At 39.0% G+C, this 26,900-nt stretch overlaps 1 protein-coding gene across 4 annotated transcripts in view; it reads left to right on the forward strand.

The window, feature by feature from the left end:
- The window catches only part of CD1H11orf49 (chromosome D1 C11orf49 homolog), a 200,895-nt gene that overhangs the window by 31,569 nt on the left and 142,426 nt on the right, over window positions 1-26,900 (forward strand). For 3 of the 4 annotated variants that reach the window (XM_030331293.1, XM_030331296.1, XM_030331292.1), the window contains exon 2: window positions 18,254-18,356. In XM_030331293.1, coding sequence (XP_030187153.1) covers window positions 18,254-18,356 — 103 coding nt within the window. Of the gene's footprint in view, window positions 1-9,700; window positions 9,771-18,253; window positions 18,357-26,900 lie in introns of those variants that run through there. The other variant, XM_030331294.1, reaches the window with a different exon arrangement.

The raw sequence follows: 26,900 nt of genomic DNA on the forward strand, positions 1-26,900 counted from the left end.
CAGTGATCTTCTGCCCAGAAGTTCTTTTCTGATGCTGATGCTTAGTGATTAATACCAACTTCAGGAGAGTGGTCAGTTGAGATCAGTAAGCAGAAAGCTCTCTGGTTTTTTTTCAGTATAGCCAGTTGGTCAACAGAATAAAGTGACTATATGTGTACTCAGCACTATGCTTGATACTGCAAAAGATCTATACGGGATATATTATAGACTCTTCCTCCCGTGTTTGATCTTAGTAAATGGAGCCATCGTATTCCCAAATGCCCCAGAAGGGAGCCCAGAAATCATCCTAAATTCCCTCTCATCTTTTACTTCTCATAGTCAATCAATTACCAACTTCTGTTGGTTATCCCTCTTTTGTTTTGATCTGTCATTCTTACTGCAACTTCCCTAAGTCAGGTCTTTGTTATTTCTGGCCTGGACCATTTCAACAACTGCTTGAGTTATATCTGTGCCTCTGTACTTGTATCTGTACCTTTCTCCCTCCAGTTCTTCCACAGTGCTGCCAGAGTAATCTTTCAGAAATAGAATTCTGATTGTCACTTTCTTGCTCAAAATCCTTCAGTGGTTTCCCCAAATCTGTGCTCTTTATAAGGCCTTTTGTAATGATGATGGTGTCTAGGCTTATATCTTAGCAGTACTGAACTGTGTTTAGTTTTTCAGATCTGCCATGCAAATATGAAAAATATCTTGGGGCTCCTGGATGGCTCAGTCGGTTGTGTCTGACTTCAGCTCAGGTCATGATCTCACAGTTCGTGAGTTCGAGCCCTGCGTCAGGCTCTGTGCTGACAGCTTGGAGCCTGGACCCTGCTTCGGATTCTGTCTCCCTCTCTCTCTGCCCCTCCCTCGCTCATGCTCTGTCTCTCTCAAAAATAAACAAACATTAAAAAAAAATTAAGGGGCACCTGGGTGGCTCAGTTGGTTGAGCATCTCTTGGTTTCAAGCTCAGGTCACGATCTCACGCTTCATGGGTTCGAGCGCCACATAAGGCTCTGCACTGGCAATACTGAGCCTGCTTGGGATTCTCTCTCTCTGCCTCTCTCTTTGTCCCTCCCCCACTTGTGCTGTCTCTTTCTCTCTCAAAATAAGTTAACTTAAATTTTTTAAAAAATATCTTCATCTTTCTGCACGTGCTGATATGTCTCTATTGAATATCCTCCCTCCACTTGTTCACGTGGCAAATTCTTTCATCTCCTTTCTCAGCTTAAGTATTCCTCCTCTGAAACTCTTTATCTAAGGCAACAAAGCAACTCTTTCTCTTTACACTTTTTATATATACCTCCTTTATAACAATTATCATACTATATTATAATCATTAACTTGTGTGTCTGTTGCTCAACAGATGGTAAGCTCCTCAAGGACAAAGACAACACTTAGGTATTAAATAAATAATTATTAAACAAATAAAGCAATGTTTTCAAATTGCATTGCAATATAGTTGAAGACATTTACAGATGAAATAAGTGTAACAGTCAGTTACATAGCTATCAAGTGCTATGTAATAAGTAATAGGAATTCAGAAAAAAAAGAGATCACTGGAAATTGGAGGAACTAGGGAAGGAATCAAAGAGAATATATCTCCAATAGGGAAAATAGCAAAGTGATTTGCACAGGAAAAACTAAAAATTCTAGGGACATATTTTTACGTTCAGTAATGTTTGTATAAGGGAATACTTATAATGTCAAAACAAAGTACTACATTAAATTTTGAAAAATATAATATTAAGTAAACAAAAAAGGAAAGAAAAATGAGAAAGGAAAAAAACCCAAGAAAATACAAGGGGTATATTGGTTTAATTTTGAACCTTTTTATCTATACATGTCTTTAGTTCCTTTTACTTTAGTTTTTTTCTCATCTCTGACGAAATCAAAGTCCCACTGTATAAATGCTTTATTAATACTACTGTAGGGACACCTGGGTAAGCTCAGTCAGTTGAGTGCCCGACTCTTGATTTTGGCTTAGGTCATGATCTCATGGTTGTGAGATCAAGCCCCATGTCAGGCTCTGTGCTGAGCATGGAGCCCCCTTGGGATTCTCTCTCTCTCTCTCTCTCTCTCTCTCTCTCTCTCTCTTTCTCTTTCTCTCTCTCTCTCCTCCTCCTCCTCCTCCTCCTCTTCCTCCTCCTTCCCCACCCCTGTTCCCCCATCACACACACACACTGTCTCTTAAAATAAATAAATAAGCTTAAAAAATACTACTATATTGCCTATAAGAATCTGCATGGTCTCTGGAATATTATTCAGCCATAAAAAAGAATGAAATCTTGCCATATGCAACAACATGGATGGAGCTAGAGAGTATAATACTAAGTGAAACCAGAGAAAAACAAATACCATATGATCTCATGCATATGTGGAGTTTAGGACACAAAACAAACAAGCAAAGGTAAAAAAGAAAGACAGACAGACAGACCAAGAAACAGACAACAAACTGATGCTTACCAGAGGAGAGAGGGGTGGGGAATGGATGATAGGTGATGGGGATTAAAGAGCACCCTTATCATACTGAGCACTGAGCAATATATAGAATTACATAGGATCACTATATTGTACACCTGAAACTAATGTAACACTATGTGTTAACTATACTGAAATTAAAATAAAACCTTAAATAAAATTTAACAAAAGGAAAGACTTTGAATAAGCCTTTCTCAGGAGAAGACATACATATGGCTAATAAACACATGAAAAAGTGCTCAATATTATTATTCACCAAAGAAATGCAAATCAAAGCCATGAGATACTACTTCAAACTAAGACGGGTAAAATACAAAGTTGGGCAATAACAAGTATTGGCAAGAATGTGGAGAAATTACACGCTCATTCGTATCTGGTAGGATTATAGAATGACATAGCCACTTTTGAACACAGTTTGGCGATAAAACATACAGTTACCATATGATCAGCACTTCCACTCCTAGGTGTATCCCCATGAGAATTAAAAGGGTCCGTGCAAAAATCTGTACACAAATATTCACAGCAGCATTGTTCATAATAGCCAGAAGGTGAATACAATTGATGGATGGATAAACAAAAGGTGGTAAACTCAGAATGAAATGTGTTCAGCAAGAAAAAGAATGAAGTATTGACACAAGCTACGATATAGATGAACCTCAAAAATGAGATGCTAAGTGAAAGAAGGCGGTCACAAAAGGCCACGTATTGTATGATTCCATTTATAGGAAATGACCAAAGTAGGCAAATCAGTAGAGACAAAAAAATAGATGAATAGTTTCCAGGGTCTAGGAGAAGAGGGCATAGGAACTGACTGCAAATGGGTACTTATTTTGGAGGGTTGAAGAAATGAAGAAATTAGGTAGTGGGGATGGCTGCACAACTAAAAACTGTTGAATTGTACATGTTAAAAAGGGTGGATTTTATGGTGAGAGAATTATATCTCAATAAAGCTGTTACTAGAAGAATCCACTGGCATGCCTGGCTGCTCAGTCAGTGGATCGTGAGACTCTTGACCTTGGGGTTGTGAGTTCAAGCCCCACATTGGGGGTAAGAGTTCGCTTAATAATAATAAAATAAAAAGAAAGAAAAAAGAAAAGAATCCACATTGTCTCAACCTGCAATCTTTTTAACTGTGCACATTTACAGTATTAATATATGCTTATGTATACGTACTTAATATACACTATATATATTGTACATGTATACATATGCTTTAACTAGGTCATACATTCAGAGGTTCAAAAAATATATAATGAGACATGCATTGAGAGGAATTCTTCCCACTCTGTCCCAATTTACCCCTTTCTTCCTCTCTTATGCTCTGTAGACAACTGCTTTTATTCAACTAGCTCTTTTATTTAAAAAAAAACAAAAAACACACATACTGTATTTATTTTTGAAAGAAAGAGACAGAGTGTGAATGGGGGAGGGGCAGAGAGAGAGGGAGACACAGACTCCGAAGCAGGCCCCAGGCTCTGAGCTGTCAGCACAGAGCCCAATGCGGGGCTCAAACCCACGAAAGCAAGTTCATAACCTGAGCTGAAGTTGGACTTCCAACCGACTGAGCCACCCAGGTGCCCCTAATGTTTACTTATTTTTGAGAGAGAGATAGAGCTCAAGCAGAGGAGGGACAGGGAGAGAGGGAGACACCGAATCCGAAACAGGCTCCAGGCTCTGAGCTGTCAGCACAGAGCCCAGCGCAGTGTTCGAACCCGTGAACTGTGAGATCATGAACTGAGCTGAAGTTGGACACTTAACTGACTGAGCCACCCAGGCACCCCTCAACTAGCTCTTTTAAATCTATATGATAGGATTAAGTTTTGTTTCTCCTAAGTTTCCAGTACTGCTAAGCCATTTTTTTTTCTCTGATATGACCTCTTTCTTTACTTTTTCTAAAATGCACTCTTTTTCTGCCTTTATCAGAAAGGCATGTAATAATTTGCCCCCTTTGGCTGTCTCCAAACTAAGGTCTTAGTATAATCCAGTGGTCTGATTATCAGTACTTAGATTATCTTCTAGCCAACCATTATATTAAATAAAGGTAACACTTTCTTTGTAATACTTATTATCATTTGTCACTTACAGAACAAGACAAAATTTATTTATAATTTTTCCTGGATTATAATTGGTACAAGAGATCTCAACAGACTATCAGTAGGATAAAAGAAGCCAGGATAATATAATTTGACTATTCCATTTGGAAGGTTGGGTTCAGGGACACCTGGGTGACTCTGTAGGTTGAGCGTCTGGCTCTTGGTTTCGGCTCACATCATGATCTCAAGGTTCATGGGATCAATCCACATGTCAGACTCTGTGCTGACAGCACGGAGCCTACTTGGGATTCTCTTTCTTCCTCTTCCCCTCTCCCTGCTTGCTCATGCTCTTGGTCTCTTTCCCTCTCTCTGCCTCTGCCCCACACACGCTCTCTCTCTCTCTCAAAATAAATAAATAAACACTTAAAAAAATTGTTAGAAGGTTGGGTCCATAATATGAAAAAAAGTATTTGAAAATAATTTAGTTTTGCCATGACTTATTTGCTTGCTTTGTATAAACAAAAACTTTGGCAATGTGGTTATAGACAGAAATATGAAGAACTTCAGAACTGCATTTGAGCAAGCCCAAGTACTTTCCATTGCTGAATCAAGAGTGAAAAGAATGAGGAAGGGTTTCAATTTCCTTTTTTTTTTTTTAAGTTCCATTTAAGTAATGTCTCTACCTCATGTGGGGCTCAAACTCATGACCTTGAGATCAAGAGCCACAGGTGCCTCCAACTGAGCCAGCCAGGCATCCCTTCAATTTCTTTATCTATAAAATAATGGGAGTTGAACGATATGATCTTAAAATCCTTCCACTCCTTAAGCTTGTGCCATTCAGGAGCAGTGGTGAGAATAGTAATGAAGTGATTGGCTACTGGTTCCAAGTTTAGTACAACCAAGAGAGGCCAGTGGGACAATCTGTGGGAGGACGTAAGTGATTTCAAGTCCTAGTGAAGAGGAATAGTGTGTTCAATGGACATGGAGGAGGACAAGGAGTTTTCAGGTCAGGGGATTTGATAGGCCATCATTGTGAAAGAAACCCCACTATGTTCTCCTGGGAAGAGAGATGTGGGTTCTGGGTTCTTCTTGTTTTTTTTTTTAACATGTAGGTCACGAACTCTCAGGGGAGCTATAGGTGAGCCTTAGGAGGTTCTCAAATGCTCTAGATTATGTAGAACATATTAAATTATATGCATTTTTTCTGTGAGAAAGTATTTGCAGCTTTAAGTAGATTCTTATCACCTAACCGCCCCCCCCCCAAAAAAAAGCCACTCACTCTTAAAATAATGGGGTGCCTGTGGCTCAGTTGGTTAAGCTTCCAACTTAGGCTCAGGTCATGATCTCATGGGTTATGGGTTCAAGTCCCATGTCGGGCTCTGTGCTGACAGATCAGAGCCTGGAGTCTGCTTCAGATTTTGTGTTTCCCTATCTCTCTGCCCCTCCCCTGCTTTCTCTCTCTCTCTCTCTCTCTCTCTCAAAAAGTAAACATTAAAAAAAAAGAAGAAGAAAATCTAGAAATGAATGATAAAGACTCCTAATGATTAAGACGGAGAAAGAGGGACACTTCAGTGACCCTGCAGTGGGTAAATATGGTCATTGTGATATGGTCAGCTGGGTTTCAATCACAAGACATAGAAGTAAGGGGTGAGGAAAATGAATAGAGTAGAGCAGAATTTGCCATCAGGCAGTCTTGAGTCTTGGCTTGCCATTATTAGCTGGGTGACCTTGGGCAAGTTCATAACCTCTGTAAACCTCGATTTCCTTAGCTGTAAAACGGGGATAGTAAATATCTACCTGAAGTGGTGGTTGTGAAGGTAAAATGAGATAACAGCTGGAGCACATAGTACAGTACCTCTCCCCTCACAGGTTTTAGCTTTTGTATATTTATTTTAAGGCCCTTATTGTACATTTTATTCTGAAAGACTGGTCCATCTTCAGAGAACCACTCAGTGATCCTCACACTCAAGAAGATCATGTCTTATTAAGTGGTTAGTTTAGAGGTTCTTTCCCATGCAGATTTGCAAGCCGGCTGTGTAAAAAAACCCACATTGGAACTTGTTGCCTGGCAGCACGTGTCCCTGAGTGGTAGTACATGGCTTGCATTGTAATGTCATCAGTGCAGGGGCCAGCTGGCTGAACATGTACTGCCACATGGGCTAGGGACTCCATTCCGCAACAAAACAGCAGCCAGCACTAGGGTTAACAGAAAATGACAAACCAGGCATGGATGAGGGAGGCGCCAGCAGAGCAGCGGGATGTCCTTTGATTTGCTTCTGTTATTTGCATGTCTTTCTTGTGATGTCTGTGAAATGTTCAGAATGACAAAGTTTTTAAAAGACCTGCTGACTCCGCCTGAAAAATGTGAAAAACCTCCCGTTTAGAGACCTATTATGTCCAGCTAGCCTGCATTTTCTATATCTTTTTTTTCATTTTTTATTAATGCAAACATTTGCATGAAGACAGAACCTTTGTTTCTTAAAGAGTTCATCTGCCCCTGCTGCTCACTGGCCCTGCCACGCAAGAGCACAACAGAACCTTTGTTATGCTTGCCGCAAAGCTGTTTATGAACGGTGGCTTACTGAGGACTGCTTCCTGTGCTGGGTGCTTCCATTTTGTCTAAAAAGAAAAAAAGAAAATCGTTCTTAGGAGTGAAAAGAATTTGGACTTGCTTTTATTCAAGTCTTGGATGTTGAAATGACAAGCAGCCCCCAAATTTGTGAGGAACTGGTAATTGCATCGAATGCATTTTTTCACTTTACCTTGAACATAATGAGGCTCTTAGTAACAATGGAAGGAACAAGTGCTTTCTCATTGGAATAGAGGGAAGGAACAGTAAAAAGGCAACAGAAGGAGGGGTTGAGAACTGGACAAAAGTGGCTTCCTGTAAGGACCCTAATATTGTAACAGAATGTGTTTTGGTACTTAGTGTTTCCCACCTGGGAGGCACAATCCTGAAATGGTTGAGTTGAATAAAGAATAACACCACAGTGTATAAATAGTGATACAGTTTATGTATTCATTCAGTAAATATTTGAATGACTGGTATGTGGAAGACACTGAATGGTCCTGGGTGTTAAAGGGGATAAAAGATAAATGAGTCATGGTAACTAGCAGTCTTTAAGGAGTAGGGAGTCTAACAAAGAAGGTAACACATGTAGAACACAAATAACTCTGTATCAAGGTAGAAAGTGCCATTGGAAATATTTAAAATAAGTGTTTAGGGAGATCAGGAAAAGAAAGATTAGTTCTGGATCGGGGAGAATCAGGGAAAGCTTCACGAAAAAGGTGGCAGTTGACTTGAGCTTGGCAGGAAAGGGAGGCTTGGACATGGCAATGTAGCTGAGAGTGATGATGAGTCAAAAATTATGTTGGTCTGGTAAAATAGGTCCCTAAGTATATTTCCATAGGGTACTTTGGTGTTTAGGCTATTAATTTAGATGATATGGTAAGCGTTGGCATGAGTTTTCTGTGTAAACTAAATTAGGGCTGGCCTAGCCTATGCTGTTCCATTCACCCTATGACTTTTGTACACTTTGGCCTCAGCCTCTAGAGTCTCTATAAATATCTACAATAGCATCTTTACTTTCATCACAAAAATAGTAACTCAAAGGGATTATTGGGCATTATTACAGCCATATCTCATAAACAGGGTGTAGACAGAGTTCTGAGTGGGGATTTGACACTTGAGACTCTCATTTGAAAGAGAATCCCTACCTCCATAGGGAGGCAGTATCAAGCAGAAGAGAGGATCAGGAATTCTAAGCCCATGAGTTTTCAACTGCCTTAAATTAGAACTTATTTCTGTACCTTTCTGCCATTAGACTAAATGAGGTCCTTTTATTGTTATATGCGCTGTTGTGAGTGCCAGCTAGTTCCTGTGAAATAGTTTGAATGCAAAATGCCAAGAAATTGATAAGTTATTGCATTAGTACCTTGTTGCATCAAAACCACTAATCTGTATACTCATAGTTAATTGCATCCCAAATAAAATTGCTAATAATCTGTAAATGCATGGGTTTCCCCAAAGGCTACAACCTTTGATGACTATACAGCACAATTAATTTTTACCTTGTAACTTAAAAATTTTTTTTTAACGTTTATTCATTTTTTGAGAGACAGAGACAGAGCATGAGGGGGGGGGGGAAGGGGCGGAGAGAGAGGGAGACACAGAACCAGAAGCAGGCTCCAGGCTCTGGACCGAGAGCACAGAGCCCGATGCGGGGCTCAAACCCGTGAACCGTGAGATCATGACCTGAGCTGAAGTTGGACGCTTAACTGATTAAGCTACCCAGGCGCCCCTCACCTTGTAACTTTAATGCTTCCCTGCCTGACATGACATTCATTATGAGTGGCACTTGATTTACTCCGTGTTTGTCATTTTATAGGGTTTTATTTAACTTGTGGTTTTATGAATGTTTATGGAGTTGATTTGGTAACAATACTGCTCTACAAGTAACTGCTTTTGCAAAGCTGTTGTCATGACAATTATTACGTGGGTTCTTCATGTGTCCCATAGATTGTAACTGTGGGAAACTTAAGTGCCACTTCAGATTTCTCTGATGTTCTCAGTATACTTTGTTATGGTCAGCTGAGTACTTTAAGTTTGGATCTCTGTAAATGCCTCCTTAAATTTTTTTTTTTTTCTGTAGCTTCTGGCACATGAAATTACAAGACTCCAAACTACTAATTCTGTATTATGAGATTTAGGCTAGAAATACTGAAGCAATAGGATGTAGGTACTTAGCCTTCATTGACATCCCTCAAATATCAAAAATCACCAGTTTTAGGAAGAAGGGAAGAAGGAAGGATTAATGGCTGACTAGAGACTCTTTGAATGTCAAAGCACTCAGCTTTGCACAGCTGTTAACTTGTACAATACCTCTATTGGTTGAGGGAGCTAGACCTCAGTTTTCTGTCCTCCACTTTACATAAAGATCTTTGGTGACCTCTTGTTTTCTGGTTGTCACAGGTGATGTTAACATATGTGTGATGTTTTGTTTGCCCCCAGCATGTCTTTTAGTATTTGAGTTTGACCAGCTGTATAGCAGCACTGTGGTGGTTTGGATGTCCAAATGCATTTTATTAGTTTTGTGTGTTTTATAATGAACTTTTAATGTGAAAGATCTTTTCTTAATTTGTAGCTCTGTCCTTAGAAAATTCCATTTGACACATGTCATGCTGCACAGATAGATAGCTTTTTAAGGGGTGGTATAGTGCAGTCTTGACCACAGGCCTGGATTCAAACCTGTCTCTGCTACTCACTAGACCGTTAACCTTTGGGTAAGTTACATATCTGAGTCTTCCGTTTTTCATCTATAAGATGGAGATAAAAGAAAAGTACCCATCTCATAGGTTTGTTGTGAGAATTAAATGAATTAAGAGCCATAAAATGCTTAGAAGGCTGTCTTGCACAGAGAGTTTAATAAATGTTAGCTGTTGTTATTATTATATTTATAGGTTTAACTACCAGTAAGCAAACCCTGTAATGATTAAGAGCTATTAGAGAAGGGAAGCCTCCTGCATTTATATCAAGGATGTTTATCAGGATATTTGTGTGCAGTGTGATTCACTTACAATTTTTTCTGGGCTCCCAAAGTTAAACTTGACACACAGCTGTTTTATATTTGGAGCTAGTTAATGTTTGAAGAGGCCTGATTTGGGGTTAACACTTTTACTTTATTTTTGTCTATGGTAAATTTTAAATTTCTTTTTATATTATGCTCACTATGTTAATTGTGAATTCATGATTTGGTAAGGGACACAGTTACTTAAACTAAAGATCATACTAGAAAAAAAATAGTTGGAGTAGAGAGGGTCTATCTGAACAATACACAAAGCACAAAAGCCACAGTAAAATACTTTTGACTATATCAACATTTAAAATGTCTGTACAATGCAAGATACCACAAGCAAATTAAAAGAAAAGCCATAAGATAGATAGATAGATATATTTCCAACATATATAGAATTAGAAAAAAAACTACAAATAAAGGAGAAGAAAGAAGAACCAGACAGGAAAATGGGCAAAGGATACTGGCAGATTATTCACAACAGAAGAAATACAAATAAACATGTAAATATGCTTAACTTAATTTGTACTTAAGAAGACTAAAGTTAAAACTAGAGTGAAAAGCTATTTTATAACTGTTAAATTGGCAAAATTACAAAGTCTTGGACCAAGGATAGTGAAAACAGATATTCTCATGGCTGGGAAGAATATAAATTGGAATAACTCTTTGTAAAGCAATTGTATATATGTAAGTAAACATGAAGATGAGGAGTAAGGGGAACCCTTGTGCAATGCTGGTGGGATGATAAACTGGTGCAGCCACTATGGAAAACAGTATAGAGGATCCTCAAAAAATTAAAATAGAACTAGCCTATGATCCAGCAATTCCATTTCTGGGAATATATCCAAAGGAAATGAAAACACTAAGTCAAAAAGATAACTGCACCCCAATGTTCATTGCAACATTATTTACACCAGTTAAGACATGGAAACAGCCTAAATGTCCATCAGTGGATGAGTGGATAAAGAAGTTGTGGTGTATACATATAGTGGAATATTATCCAGCTACAAAAAAATGAGGAAATCCAACCATTTGTAACAACATGGGCGGATCTTGAAGGTGTTATGTTAAGTGAAATAAGTCAGAGAAAGACAGATACTGTATGATTTCACTTATATATGGAATCTAAAGAAAACAACAAACGAAAACTCAGACTCATTGAAGAAGAGATCAGACATGTGGTTGCCAGAAGCAGTGTGGGAGAGGGAATCAGAGGGAGGTGGAGGAGAGGCAGGGTGCAGATTTCTAGTTATAAGATAAATGAGGACTGGGGATGTAATGTATAGCATAATGACTATGGTTACCACTGCTGTGTGATACATGGGAAAGTAGTTAAGAGAGTGAATCCTAAGAGTTCTCATCACAAGGAGAAAAATGTTTTTTCTTTTCTTTTTATTGTACCTATATCATGACTGTTAGCAAAACCTATTGTGATAATCATTTCATAATATATGTAAATCAAACTGTTGCTCTCTATGCTTTAAACTTATAGGATGATGTTTGTCAATTATTTCTTAATAAAACTGGAAAAAAACCCACAAAGATATGTGCATTCTGTCACATGCCAATTTCATAGAAAAACTTCCACATATGCACAGGGAATCATGTACAAGAATGTTCAACACAGCAAGATTTGCTATAGTGAAAATATGAAAACAACTTAAATATTTATTAATAGAGAAATATTTGCCATTGAGAAATACTGCAAGGGTAAGTTGGTTCCATATTATTTTATAAATGATCTCCAGACATGGTTGAGTGAAAAAAAAGCAAGGTTCAGAAAAATATGTGTCATTTATTTAAAAACAAAACTAAACCAAGCTCACAAATTATGTATTTTTTAAAGTGTGCATACCAACCTGATAACAACTGTTGTCAGTGGGAACAGGGATTGGTTTTTAGCTTTTTCTGTACTGTTGGAATCTTTAAAAATAATTACATGTGTAATTAGAAATAAACATTAAAAAATAATTTAAAGACCATACAAATGCTTTTAAGTGTCTGGTTTACCAATTTAAGCTTCTTTTCTAGTATTTATAATGGATAGCCAGAATTTCTCGATAATACAGTATAAAATGGGACACTTTGTAGGGTTTTGGATTTTTCTTATTTTGTTTTGCTTTTTGTTTTTGACAGGTTGTGGGTTATAGTGGAAGACTATAGGCTTTGGCATGCACACCTAGATCAGCCATTAGTTAAGACTTTAGCAGGTTCCTTAATCTCTCTGAGCTTCAAAAAAGTCTATTACTTACCTCATTGAGTTGTATAAGGATTACATGTACTGGCTTTCCTCATTTCCCACCTCCTTTGGTCAGAGGAAATTGGTCTAGTGTGGTCTAAGATCAAAGATGGTCTTGTATGGGTGATAAAATATGTCACCAGAACTTACTGTATCCCTGCATCAGGACATCTGAGTAAAGACGGAGGATGGTAAATAATTAATTTTAGAGGCCTATTAACATTTTAAACGAGTAAGCCATCTATTTGCACTTCACAAGATCAAATCAAATCATGCTAGTGATTTATAAATGATCTTGAACTTGAAGCTTCTAAACAGTTTACATGACAAGTTGTGTGGTTAACAGGGTTACTTTTCTTATCTCAGAGAACAAACAGTCTTAATTTAATTCAACATGTGTGCCAGCCAGCGTCTGAATCTCAAGAGGCTTCAAAAACTAAAATGTTTCTCAGGAGGACTCTGGCAAGGGAGGAAAAAGCCAGATTTAAAGTTGCATATATGTATATACTGCGCTTTTCACATATACTGCTGTTGCTTTTATGTGTATCTATTAATATCATTTGTAGTAGTTCATGTGAATATTTTCCCAGTGAGACTTGTTTATTCTAGTATAGGGATTCTGTATTAAATAATAATAATAAAATGAGTGGTCTAATTAATGTAGGTGGAAATTCTAGGCCCCTCAAGCAATAATTTCTAAATGAGACCCTTTATTTGATTGCAAAACAAAGAAGCTAATACTTTGATGGTATTTATGCTTGGGAAGAGAGTTAAAAAGAAATAGTTCTGGACTTTCCCCATGTAAATTAGAGCCTCTTGAGTAATTAGCAGTTAATAAGTGAATGCTTCCTACAAGTTTAAAGGTTATAGCTGAAATGGGCATATGATTATGTATATTATTATATGTGTAGGGTTTATATAACCCAGGAATCCTTGAAGATAATCTGTAAGCATCCTTGGTTGGGCAAACAGAACTTTAAGTGAGTGGGGGTGGCTTTTGTAAGTTGGCCGCTTGGTGGTTTATTAGTGTTGAAAACCTACTGTCTTGTGAGTTTTGCAATGGCTGGGAATGGTACATAGTAACAACTATAGTGATAACAACAATAATAAAAATAATCGCTAATATTTATTGTGTACTTACTGTGTGCCAAGCACTATGCCAAGATTATTACATATTTCATTTAATTCTCACTTTAAGCTTAGGTGAGGTACTATTCCCCAATTTTATAGAAAAGGGCAGAGAGATTAGGTAACTTACTTAAAATCAGAATAACTGCCAGCGCTAAAAATCAAATCCCAGTCAGCCTGACTTCAGAGTCCATGTTCTTAACCATTGCAAAACATTGCTGTGCCATTTTAATCTGTAGAATCAGTATGTAGCAGTATCGACATAATCATTAATGTGTTACTTTTTGTATATACCAAATATTTTCTAAAGAAGTAGTTCATTATCAGATATATCATTCTGTTTGTTTTTTTTTTTAACGTTTATTTATTTGAGAGAGAGACAGACAGAGCATGAGCAGGGGAGGGGCAGAGAGAGAGAGGGAGACACAGAATCCAAAGCAGGCTTCAGCCTCTGAGCTGTCAGCACAGAGCCTGACGCAGGGCTTGAACTCACGAACTGCGAGATCATGACCTGAGCCGAAGTCGGACGCTTAACCGACTGAGCCACCCAGGCAGCCCTAGATATATCATTCTTAGAATCATACACATTTTATAGCAGGAATGACTGTGGTATAAAGAGATTAAGCCATCAGCAGGGGGCAAGTAAACAGAACCAAGAAGTTTCTGATCCACAATTGCCTTCCTTTGCAAGGTTCATATAACAATCATACAGTGTTACATATATTTCACTTTGATTTTTCAGTGCAGCACGTTGAAGTTATAAGTGCTTATCTCAGAGAGTGATGGTATCTGAGCAAGACAGGACCTTGGCCTTTGTGTGGATTTCAGAACAATAGAGCCTCATTGGTACATGCTGGAAAACTTAATCCCGGGCGTGTTGTAGGAATCACAGCAAAGCAGAAGAGGAAAAGCCAATCTGAAATGTTTTTCTTTTTCCAAGGAGGGCAGCTAAGGTGCCCAGATATCTTTGCCCTCTGGGGATGCAGGTGTGCAGTTTTTATTCTTTAATCATCACATAAATTAAAGCCTATTCCTTTGCATTTAAAAAATAATATAAAACGACACCCTGCATGTTTTATTGCCAGGCAAGAGCTTTGAACTTCTGTCTCATTGAAGTTTGATAAACTGCAAGGATCTTCCAGGGTTGGGTGGTGCACTTAACCACAGAGGGAACTTTGGACTGATAAGAGCTGCAGGTGAAGGAAACCACCGGGGAGTAGCGGTTAGAGAGAGCTCTTCCCTCTTGGCTTGTGAGAAATTCTCCGCACGGAGGAACTTTTCCCTGCCTTTCCTGGCTCTTCTTAAGCTGCTTCCCTTCACCCACAAATAAAAAGAGCACCAGGGCTTTCTGTTTCCACATTGTAAACTAGGAATAGGTGGGGTGAATATTTTGCAGTTCTTTATAAGAAATTTTGACATTCGATGACAAATTCTGACTTCACACAAATGCTGATTGGCATGCACACACACGCACATACAGACACACACACATGTAAACCACATTTTTCAGATGATTTTGCTATCAACCGATGCACCTGCCTTTGTGCTGTATGTAAAATAAAGATCGTATTTACTCGAAAACGGATTACACAAAATGTTAATGATGAGGCAGTGTGGCGTAGCGTTAGGAGCCTTGGTTCTTTTTTTTTTTTTTTTAATTTTTTTTTTCAACGTTTTTTATTTATTTTTGGGACAGAGAGAGACAGAGCATGAACGGGGGAGGGGCAGAGAGAGAGGGAGACACAGAATCGGAAACAGGCTCCAGGCTCCGAGCCAGCAGCCCAGAGCCTGACGCGGGGCTCGAACTCACGGACCGCGAGATCGTGACCTGGCTGAAGTCGGACGCTTAACCGACTGCGCCACCCAGGCGCCCCAGGAGCCTTGGTTCTTGTTGTGAGTCTTGGCTTTTCTTCTTACTAGCTGAGTGATCTTGAGCAAGCTACTTTAATTCTATAAATCTCAGTTCTCCCATTTGTAAAATGGAGGTACTCAAAATATGTATGTATCAGGATTGTGGTGAAGACTGAATAAAAGAATGCATGTTAAGACAAGAGTACAGTGTTTGGGATATTGTTCAGTGCATTGCACAGGTGCTTCAAGTTGGTATCTTTATTGTTATTGTTATTATATGTACTATTAAAATCTGTAAACATCAGATTTGTAGATGAATGTTAAACAGATATAGGCCTTTTTCTTCTTTCTTTCTTCTTTCATTCTTCCTTCCTTCTTCCCCTCCCTCCTTTCTTCCTCCCCCCCCCCCACCTTTTTTTGGTGCAAAGTAGTTTTCCAGAAAATCCCCCACCCCAAACAGGACAAAAGTACTTTGATTCTAACTGCTCTGAAAATATTTCTCACTCAAAAGGCTTTCATATTGACATTTAGTCCCTGAAGCTAAGGAGGGGAAGCAGCAAGATTTTCAACTAAGTAAGAGCTCTTTCATTTTTACCGTCAAATCAAAACCAAAACCAAAATACCCCAATCCTGATTAGCCTTAGGTAGATCTAAGTAAAAAAAAAAAAAAAAAAAAAAAAAAAAGCCTATCTAGTCCAAGGAAGGGATCTTTTTGTAAGACTACGGTAAGTGGGTGGAAAAAGGGAAGGAGAATACAAAGGTGACAGTGTCACTGATTTTAATGTGAGTTTGGCCTTTTTCTTCCCAATTTAATGTATATATTAAGGTAGAAAACAATGCCAGATATCAGCATGTATTATCTCTCCACTCTCAGTTTTGGCCATTTCTTGGAGAAATCATTTTCCGGTTGGATGACCTGTTGCCTAAGCACTGATTTTGTTTTCACTTGTTTTTTGGAGGTGGGGGGCTAGGAATGTTTGCAGTGCTTGATGGTTGTTAGCTTTGGGAAGTGCTCATATTGACAAAATAAGTCACAGAATGTAAACATGTCATTCATCTGGACACTAGGCCCATGCAAACGTGGTGAAACCTTAGGTCACCATGGTCAAATGAAGACTCTCCTGAATACAGTTTGGGTAGGTAAACTTACTTGCTTTATAAGTTTCACTGGACTGCCAGGACTTCAGGAATGTGGGTTTTTTGTTTTGTTTTGTTCTTTTGAGTTTATTTATTTATTTTTTGAGAGAGAGAGAGAGAGAGCACTTTCACATACACAAGCAGAAAAGGGGCAGAGAGAGAGGGAGAGAATCCCAAGCAGTATCCATGCTGTCTGTGCAGAACTCAACGTGGGGCTTAATCTCGTGAACCGTGAGATCATGATCTGAGCCAAAATCAAGAATCAGACACTTGACTGACCGAGCCACCCAGGTACCCCTTAACCAGTGATTCTTAAACTTCAGGGTACATAAGAAGCACCAAGGTACTTGTTAAAAATTACTGGGCTCCTTGAAAAGTACAGCATAGAGAATGTAGTCAATAATATTGCAGTAATGTTGTATGGTGACTACCCTCACTGGGGTGAGCATTGAGTATATGTAGAAATGTCAAATCACTATGTTGTACATCTGAAACAAACATAACATTGTATGTCAGCTATACTGCAATTAAAAAAAACCAAACTTAAAAAAAAAATTACTGGGCTCCAAGTAGAAATTTAAGGTCACTTAGTCTGGTATGGTGTCAGATTACAAATCTGCATTTTAACAGGGGATCTGAGGTGATTTCAGATCACGAAGTTGATTCACCATATTTTGAGAAAGGGTTAAATTATGTTTTTTCCCACACCTTCTTTATCAAAAAGAAAAGAGATGTAGATTAAATAACTATCCAAAATTAGGCTATAAAAGACAGAGCCATGATTCCAACCCAGGTCTGTCTAATTCTAATACATAAGCCCATGACTAATTCACACATTTTCTATTCACAACAAATGCAGAAAACGTGATTTCTGATAAATTGAGCCACACAGATTTCATGGTCCTAAGGTTAATAACTTATACCATGTGGCATGTGGGTGGCTTAGTTGGTTGAGCATCCAACTCTTGATTTCTGCTCAGGCTGTGATCTCAGCGTCGTGGGATTGAGCCCTCATCAGGTTCTGCATTGAATGTGCCCCTCTCCCCCACTCATGCTTGCTCTCTTGCTCTCTCTCAAAAATAAAAATAAAAGTCAACAACAACAACAACAAAATAACTTTTAAAGCATTACTGAAGTTTTCATTAAATTTCCTTAAGCTTTTTCAGGGAACTTTTTTATTATTAAAGAATTGAGTTTTCTTTGCAAGCAGATCATCCATGTTTTGGGCATGGCATCACTACTCCCTGGGTTAAGTTTCTGAGACATGCAGAAGTGGAAGAGGGTGGAAAGAGGCAGAAAGAAAAGAATGGTGTTAAATGGTGCTCAAGCTCCTCACTGTCATTAATGTCACCCTCATCACTGAAATGAAGAATGAAGGGTTGATATTACTACTAATAGCCAAGGGGTGCTTGGGTGGCTCAGTCAGTTAGGCGTCCGACTCTTGATTTCAGCTCAGGTCATGGTCTCGTGGTTGGTGGGTTTGAGCCCCACGTCAGACTGTGCTGGCAGTGCAAAGAAAGCCTGCTTGGGATTCTCTTTCTGCCTCTCCCCGTCTCTCTTTCTCTCTCTCTCTCAAAATAGATAAATAAACTTAAAAAATTTTTTAAATACTAATAGCCAATCAGATGGTAATAGGTCATGTTCTACATTGTCTCCCATCCTACCCTGTGAGACCTTAGCTTAGTTAGGGCCAACAAATTTGGTTTGCCTATTCCAGTCCACTTTCTAGGGCAGGCAGAGCCAACATCTTGATGGACTTTTATGGCCTCCTAGTAGGACTAGGATGACTCATTTTCTATGTCTCTCACTTTCTCTTTTTATCTTCATTTTTCTTTCAGCCCAGCGACATGTCCTCACGTACATGGAAGATGCAGTGTGCCAACTGCTAGAGAACAAGGAAGATATTAGCCAGTACGGCATTGCCAGGTTCTTCACTGAATAGTAAGTACCTGAGTGCTTTGTCAATAGGGTGAGCCCAGAGAAGGCCCTTGGAAGCGGGCAAGGTACAGGAAGAATAGAGCAGGAAATTGTTGATTATGCAGTGGCACGGAATGCTTGGTTTTGGCAGGTCGGCTGAGGGCTGCCCAAACATGTTTTGGAATATGCCTTTGGTGCAGCTAGTTTTGTCCAGTGATTATGTCTCATGAGTGGTCATGACTATCGTAGCTCAAGAACTAATTGATCAGTTAGATCTGTTTCTTTAGGTCCCTCTTATAATTTTGAACTTTCTCCATTATTCAGAATACTCCGTCTTGATTGCCTGTAGTCAGTGTTCCTTTAGCCTGTGTTTTTTTGCAGCTGGCCTTTCTCATGGAAACGCTTGGGATGGTTTCCCTCTGCAATTTTCTTCCTACAGGATGCTGTGTCAATCAGCTAATGATTTAAGGGTATTTATAGAGGCAGAAGAGCTTTCATAGTTTATGTCTTTGAAAGGTTGTGTTTCTTTGTAAAGCATGCTTGGAGTGTGTAAAAGTCAAAATGATTACTGCTTTTTTAATATCACAGAACTGTTTTTAGGCTGAAAGAGAATCCATTTTAAATACCTTGGTCTTCATGAAAGGATGTGCTAAAGAAATAGAAAATGTTATTTTTATTTCCAAAATGCCATCACATATTTGTGTAATCATTTGGAATCTCCTTCCCTTTTTTATGGTTTGCTGGGAATCTTCTAAGGAAGAGTAGCCTCTAACAGGCTTCTATTTCAGAGGAATCATGAGCTCAAGTCCATCCTCCTTGAAAACAGATTTTTTTCCTTTCTGTGCTCCACAGCCTCTTTGAAGATCAGACAGCTTTTCTAACAGCCTAACAGCCTAACAGCCTGGTTTGCTGTTAGGGGAATTCTTGACTCTCCCTAGCTCTTTTGCCAAGCTATAGGCCTTTCAAATAAAATCTAGATGTCTTATGGATTGGAATTTCAAGTCCCCAGGAAAAAGAGGCTCTGTAGGCACAGAGCTGGTCCCTTCTCCCAGTCCTCTAAAGGAGGATCAAGAAAGGAATTTTCCTTGTTCCCATGGTGTGGGCTGAAGCAAATGAGGTGGGCAGGGAATAAAGACTGAGATTGAATAGCTTTGCTTGCTCTTACAGAACTGACAAGCCTACGGGTCAAGTTTCTAGGCCATTTAATCTGTACCAGCACTCCTGAGACTTCTTGCCAAGTGAAATATGACTCTTCTGGGGGCAATGCTTCTTCCTGTTTTGTTTTGTTTTGTTTTGCCCATTTTACTCTACCTTCCTCCTCACCCCCACCATCTCCTGTATAAGTCTTTTTCCTGCCACGTTGGTTCCCTGAGGGCAGGCATCATGTCCTCCTCATCTTTGTGTTCCTAGTGCCTGGCATGATGTTTAGCACATAATAGACGGTAGGTGAATATTTGTTGAATACACAGCTGTATCTATATTTTAAGTTATTGCATACTATTTACTCTTATTCTTGATCATAATAAGTAATAAGGACTTTCTCTTGCTTTTTCTCTCTTTTTTGTTGATTCTTTTTGATAAAGCTCCTCTCTATTCTGCCATATAAGAAGCTGTATACCGTACATGTAGCACTCCAAAAGTGAACCCAGCTGGTCTCTATAACTGATACTGAACTCTGTAGAGCAAATAGTAAAGCTTATAACTGTTTCAAAATGCTATCGAATGCTATTAACTGTAGCTTTTATCCACCAGTACACTGTTGAAAAATATATTAAGATTTTCCATAGCACTGATAGAAATCTAGTTGCTAAGTAAGCTGTTTCTTGCCCTCAGGAAACTAAAACTTACAAGATGTGTGTGAGTGGCACACACCTGACACTTTTCAGAAATCATATTGGCCCAAGGCAAGTTATTTTGAGAAATGAACTAGCGTCAAAGCTCCAAACTCTTGGGGCACCTGGGTGGCTCAGTTGCTTAAGTGTCTGACTCTTGATTTCGGCTCAGGTCATGATCTCACAGTTTGTGGGATCAAGCCCCACATTGGGCTCTGTGCTGATAGTATGGAAACTGCTTGGGAATCTCTCTCTCCTCCACTCTCTCTGCCCTTTCGCCACTCGTGCTCTGTCTCTCAAAATAAATAAATAAACTAAAAACAAAAACGAGCCAAAAAAATCTTAAAACCAAAAAACAAACAAACAAAAAACTTGAAAGGTGCAGACATAAGATGAAATTGAAGGCGGTATTTGGTAGACAAGGAGACCTGGGTGGTAAAAGCTCCTGATTTTCTTTGATTATGAATTTTATTTATCCAGTGAAAATCCTTCTTCCTTAGGCCTCAGTTTTGTACCAATTCGTAGCAGTATAATGTAGGGAAAAGAGCAGTGCCCTAGGAAGAAGAGTTCCTTATTCTTAACAGTCCTCACTCTATAATCTTGAGCAATTTCTGCAGTTTTCTGGGCTTCAGTTGCCACAGCTATGATATAGGTATAATAAAATCTGTTGTTCTAATAATAATAACAATGTAGCAATTATACACTATAATGAGCAGTTTTTAATGAAACTCGTACTGTGTCTCAGCCACTATAATTCTTTGAAGTAGGTACTATTATTATCACCTCTGTTTTATAGATAAGGAAGCCAAGGCTCATAAAGGTTAAAATAGCTTCTTTAAATTCACAAGCTAGTAAGTGACAGAGTTGGGATCACAAACTCGTAAGTGACAGCGTTGGGAATCATGTCTTGTCTGGAGTATTTCAAAGGCTACTACTCTCTACTGCCTCTAAGTCACTATACTGCCTAACATTGCTAGAGACCTACCCAGATCGTTTTTGGAGGTCTCTTCTAGCTATAGTTTCTAAATTCTTTGAAATTTCCTTTATGAACTATACTCCACAAAGGTTATCACATAACCTTGTCTGGTGACCTTAGCTCATTGCCATTTAAATGTTTAGTATTGGCCTTCTTAGGGGATACAATTGGAACTGGCTCTAAACAATAGGAAGCAGGATTTTTTAGAAAATATGTTAACAGTACACTTCCATCTCTCAGTTTCAAGTTCATACCTTGGGATTTTCGTGCACTTAATGATGGATGATTTACCTATAAACAATGATAAAAGTACTCTTTCAAATTGTTTTTGGAATGCTTTTCTGTTGATTTTCTTCTGTGGGTCTGCTTGTCTTCTCACCTGCGCTGTCTGTCATTCCTCAGTTGTTGGTGTTTTCCAACAAATCCATGATTGTTCCAGCAAATCTGCGTAAGCTGCAAAACACAAGGAGCTAAGCTGTACTGTGGGTGTATGTCTGTAAGACTGTGAGCTCTTTAGATCATATTCCTCTGGACACTCTTGAAAGAAGGATACTAAATCCCAGAGGATTTTCTTTTATGTCGTATGCAACCTCTACCTCTGAATGTTGTCTTTCAACCAGTGGAAGGTAAAAGGAATTAATAGCAAGAGGTGCCACTCTAAGAATAGACCAAGTGTCAGCACGGGGTCAGGACCTCTGAAGAAGTACATCCAAGAAAATGAGGCCAGAGTAGCTGTAACTTAGAAACCACAGCAGAGTGTGACCAGGTTCTTGTGGTAAAGATAAAATGAGAAATGTGGTTTTTCAAGACATTGGAAAATAATGATGAGAGAAAACCATGCTGAAATCTGAGAATTCCTATCAGGATTGGGAACTATTCTTCACAGGCTAAATTGATAGTTACAACACTGTGGCATCAGGGAGCTTGACCTCCACATACTAATATAGAAAAGAATGATGCTCTGTGGTCTTGGTTGGTGGGCCCAGGAGGGCTCTTTCTTATGATCAAGTGTCTTGTTTTTGTTTCTTTTTCAATGATGGTTTTAGCTTCTTGGGGATGCTTTCATGATGACTGTTTGGGTTGCAAGTACACAGATTACCTTCATTGATAGAGGTTTATTTTAAGGCTATGTGAGAATATAAGACAGCATTCACCCATGAATTCATTCCATAATTATTTTTGAGTACTTACTATGCACCTATGTGTAGTAGGCAGTGGAGCTATAGTAGTGAGCATTAAATAAGGTGATTCTTGTCATGGACCTAAGGGGTTAGTGAGGGAGATAGTCAATAAATAAGTAAACTGATGAGGACAATAGCAAAAGCTGATAGGTAATAAATACTTGTTGTGTGCTAGGCACTGTTCGAAGCATTTCAAATGTATTATTTCATTTAATTCTCCCAATACTATGAGCTGGGGTTTTAATATTCTCTTCATTTTTTTACACATCAGGCAATGCAGGTGCACAAAAGTAACGTTCCCAAGGTTACACAGCTGATGGCCATATCAAGGCAAATAACCCGGAAGTCACTAGGGTGATGTGATATACAGGATAGCCAGGAAGACTTCTTGGAAATGGCATTTGAGGGCTTCTCCCAGGGATGATTGGCTCATCGCATTGAAGAGCCAATAAGTTATGTCTGTTCAGGTGACTCACCTTCTTTTTGTCTACCTTTGTTATCTAAGCTTTCCAAAAAAATCATTTGATTGATTGTATTTCCTGCTACCCAGAATGGAATAACCGTAATAGGCAGTGATCCGGGAAAAGCCACGTTACAAGTAATTGGCTTCCCTGTGCATCAATCATTTATCATAAGGGAAAGTAATAAAATAATTAGACATAAAAATTACCTGTGTTGTCTAGTATCTAATAGAAATATGAAGATTGAAATCTTAGTGTTTAGAAAAAGAGCATTAATAATTATATCTTGATATATATTAATCATCAGAATTCACTTGGCAATTTGCATACCTCTTTTTATATACTCTTGCAGTAAAAAGCACTGGCATCAAATCCTCCCTTCTTCATTGTTTTGATTAGAATAAATCCGTGAAATGTGAACACTAATTCACTCCTGGAGACAAAAAGGAAGTTCCAAGAGTGCATATTCCTAAATCACTTAAAATGTAACTCTAATGAAAACAACCCATGATTATAAAATATGTATTGTTTCTTCCTTTTTTAAACAGGTGCTCTAAGCCCTATGAAAGATGACCCACTTCTCTCCTAGGTAATCTAGAACAGTCAGAGTATAAGCTTGCAGTTCTAAAGTTGGCAGATTTTTTAAGATTATCCATCATCCAGGATTTAAGTAATGTTTTGGGTTCTTCTTGTGCCCATGGTAACAAAGGAGCAGTTTTGGAGCAACAAGAAACACATCAGAACAAATCAGGACTTCATGGATTTCCAGGTTCATAGCTTTGAATGAGGGATGGACTTGAGACTTCTCTGGGCCATTTCTGCTCCATGTTTTCCCTTCTTATTGTTGTTAAATTGAGCCAAATGTGCTGTGGTGAAGTAATGGTGACTAATCCTATTATAGGCTTCTTCAAAAGGGTATTGCTTCTCCCTGCAAACCACCCCCCCCCCCATCTTTTTTCCATAGTTCAGTTCTTAGCTGGAGTTGACACACTATAACAGAAAATGACCCATTTCTCATTGTCAGCATCTGGATTCTCACAGACTGAGATAATTGCCAAGAATAGATTTTGCCTTGAGCTGGAGCAATCCTGTCCTCACTGTTATTGGCTCAGGCACTTCTGTTAAGATGTCATTTGTAAAACCTATAGAGGATTCTGGTTCTTTTCTATGTTACCAGGGGTATCCTATAGCAAAAGTACTCCAGAGAGACATAGTGGTGAGTAGAGAGTCACCAAAATCGATTTTGAAACTTAAAAATCCAGGTTCCTCAAGGATATAAGCAGCTGCTTACTTGCTTAGAATCCATCACTCTCTTCAGTCCCTTCATGTTTTGATTACAGGAAAACCATCCAGCAGCACTTGACCTGGTAACTGAGGAAGCCATTTCACAGCCCACTGGTCCCCTGACTCATTTAGAAGTCAGAGTCAAAGGTTGTGGAATTAATAATTGGGCCCAGATTCTCCCTGTCAGGAGAGACCTTACTTCCCCACCTCTTCCCTTCTGCAAGTTAAGAGAAACTTAGCTGTTGTGAAACCATTCAGTAAGAGGAAATGAAGGAACTCCATCCTTGGCTGAAGTATTCTCAAGAACAAGTGATATTATTTCTGTTTTCATGGGAGCTGCTTTTATAGCTAGCTAGTATAAAATTTAGGTATAATTTTCTACCCAAAAATATTTCCCCTTAGAGAAATTACTTGACTTATTTTAATCTATAAGCAATACAAAGAATCTTTACTTGGTCCAATCCACGTGCTGATCTTTCTTCTCATTCCACTGCTCTGATAATTCCCTGAGTCCCTCTCTGGAAATCAGGTAGACACACACAAATGTGAATGAACAGATCAGTAGCGCTATTAGAAATGTGAAATAGCTCATCAGAAGTCAAGAAACTTTAGTTCATCAACAGCAGAACCATTTAAATTCAACAGTGTTTCTAATTTCTTCCATAATTTGCTTAGAACTCTAGAAGATCTGTGGTGCTGGCAGCACAGGCCTGGCACAAGAGCAGGAAAGAATGACACATTCTGGCACCTTTAGCCAGAAGGTCTTTAATGAACTGGGATGGGGGTGGAGGGGATGGAAGGGAAGGCGGAGGGACAGTGAGGATTTTGGCAGCCACACAAAGATTCTTCTTCCCTGAGAAAAGTGAAATGAAAGTCAAATGAAGCTTCTCTCTGTTACTATGATTTGCTAAGATGTTTGTCTGTCTCTCAGCTTCCAGCCCCATGGCAGGTGCATCTTTACAGTCAGTGACTTCCCCACAAAACAAATTGTTTCTCAGGATCCCTCAACAGGGGTCATGTCCAGCCAATTTCCTGCCCAAGGCCATAACTGTGATTCCTTCCTTCAGCTATCAGATGCAGTCTGACCAGCACAGTGGAAACCATCTTACCAGAAAATGTCACGAGCATGTACATTTACATTGGGGACACGTTGACCTGAGTTCTGGCTGAGATCTGGGGCTGCGACAGTCAGTAATGCTGTTTCTGGGGTGGCCAGAGAAGCAGCCTCGAGTTCATCCCTTTGTCATTAAATAACATCAACAGCAAATGTCTTTGTTAATGTCCTCGTGTTGTATTTTCCAGGTCGAGATCATGCTAGGGATAATAATACCTATCTCACAGGGTTGTTGTACAAATGAAGTAAAATGACATGTATAAAATGGCTGGCTATCTAGAATTCATTCTTATTTTCAAATGGTCTTAGAATTGAAGATTTTGAGGACTTTTTAGTCTCTCTTGTCTTCTGTAATACCTCTTGCTTACTCTGCCTTTTGTGTGCTTTTTTGGAGATTAAAGACATTTGATGATTTTCTGCATCACCATTAGCCATTTAGTGTTAGCCACTTTACTCATCATTTGGTTCATTCAGAGAAAGGTCTAGGAAAGCTTTTCTGTCTTCCCTTTTCCCACCACTAAGCCATTTTCTCACTTCCTGGCTATACCCTCTTCTCTCTGGCTGCCAAGATGAAAAACTTCAAGGTGTAATAGGAGACCTGAGCTAGTCAAGTCTATCCAACTTGCATTGTTCCTACTCTAAGCTCTAGCGGTACAGGGATGTGCTCAGGGTAATGAAAAGCAGACGTTCTCTGCTGAGGTCATGGCTCCTCATGCTGGCAGCCTGCTGCAGGAAGCTGTTTATCTGTGCTTGCTGAGCCAAACTCCAGCCTCCCAACAGTTGGAATGTATTGAGAAACCACAGAGCCCAAAGAGACAACGTTACACAGGCAGTTCCAGGCAGGGAGAGTATATTTACACCATACAAGCCATACAAGCTACAGTTTACATGTGTGGGGATAATTGCTCATCTGCACACTCTCAAACTGCACCTTCTATGCAATATATATGCCCTCTCAAGGGGGTTTAACCAGGAGAATTGTACTGCTATATCCAAAATGCCCCAAACACCTACTATATAGTACTTGCCATAAGGAAAAAGAGGTAGTATAGAAAATTTGATGTAAAAACCAGCTTTTTAAGGTAGTGTTTTTCTGAGTCAAATTTGATGCTTAGAATCTTGAACCATACAGACCCCGTCTCTAAAGCATCCCATAGCATTGTTCCTTGCATGGTTTTTCCAACTACATGTTTTCCTTATCTCTTTACCAAAACATCAAGTATGGTTATAGTTTCAAATGTGACTGTAAGATATGGTCCGTTGCCTAGAAGGGGATGTAATCTGCTTAAGGAGATAATGCTTACTGATTAGCAAACAATTAGAGAGCCATTTCAAGACCTTATACAATGGCACTAAGTTGTGCTCCGAGGTCTGAGAATAAGGAGAAATAATGGGTACTAGAGAAGTTAAATGAGGCGTCATAGAAGAGTGTGTCTTGACTTGTGTGATGGTTAATTTTATATGTCATCTTGATTAGGCTAGGGTATGCCCAGACAGCTGGTAAAACATTTCTGAATAGTCCTGTGAGGGTGTTTTTAGAAGAGATTAGCGTTTGCATTGGTAGACTTTAAAGAAGATCCACTCGCATCAGTGTGGGTGGGCATCACCCTGTTCCTTGAGGACCTGATTAGAACAAAAAGGTAGAAGAAGAGTGAATTTTTTGTTTGGTTTTTTGTTTTTTGTTTTTGTTTGGCTTTAGCTGGGACATCCATTATCTCCC

The sequence above is a fragment of the Lynx canadensis genome, chromosome D1 (genome assembly GCF_007474595.2).
Source record: "Lynx canadensis isolate LIC74 chromosome D1, mLynCan4.pri.v2, whole genome shotgun sequence".
NCBI lineage: Eukaryota > Metazoa > Chordata > Mammalia > Carnivora > Felidae > Lynx > Lynx canadensis.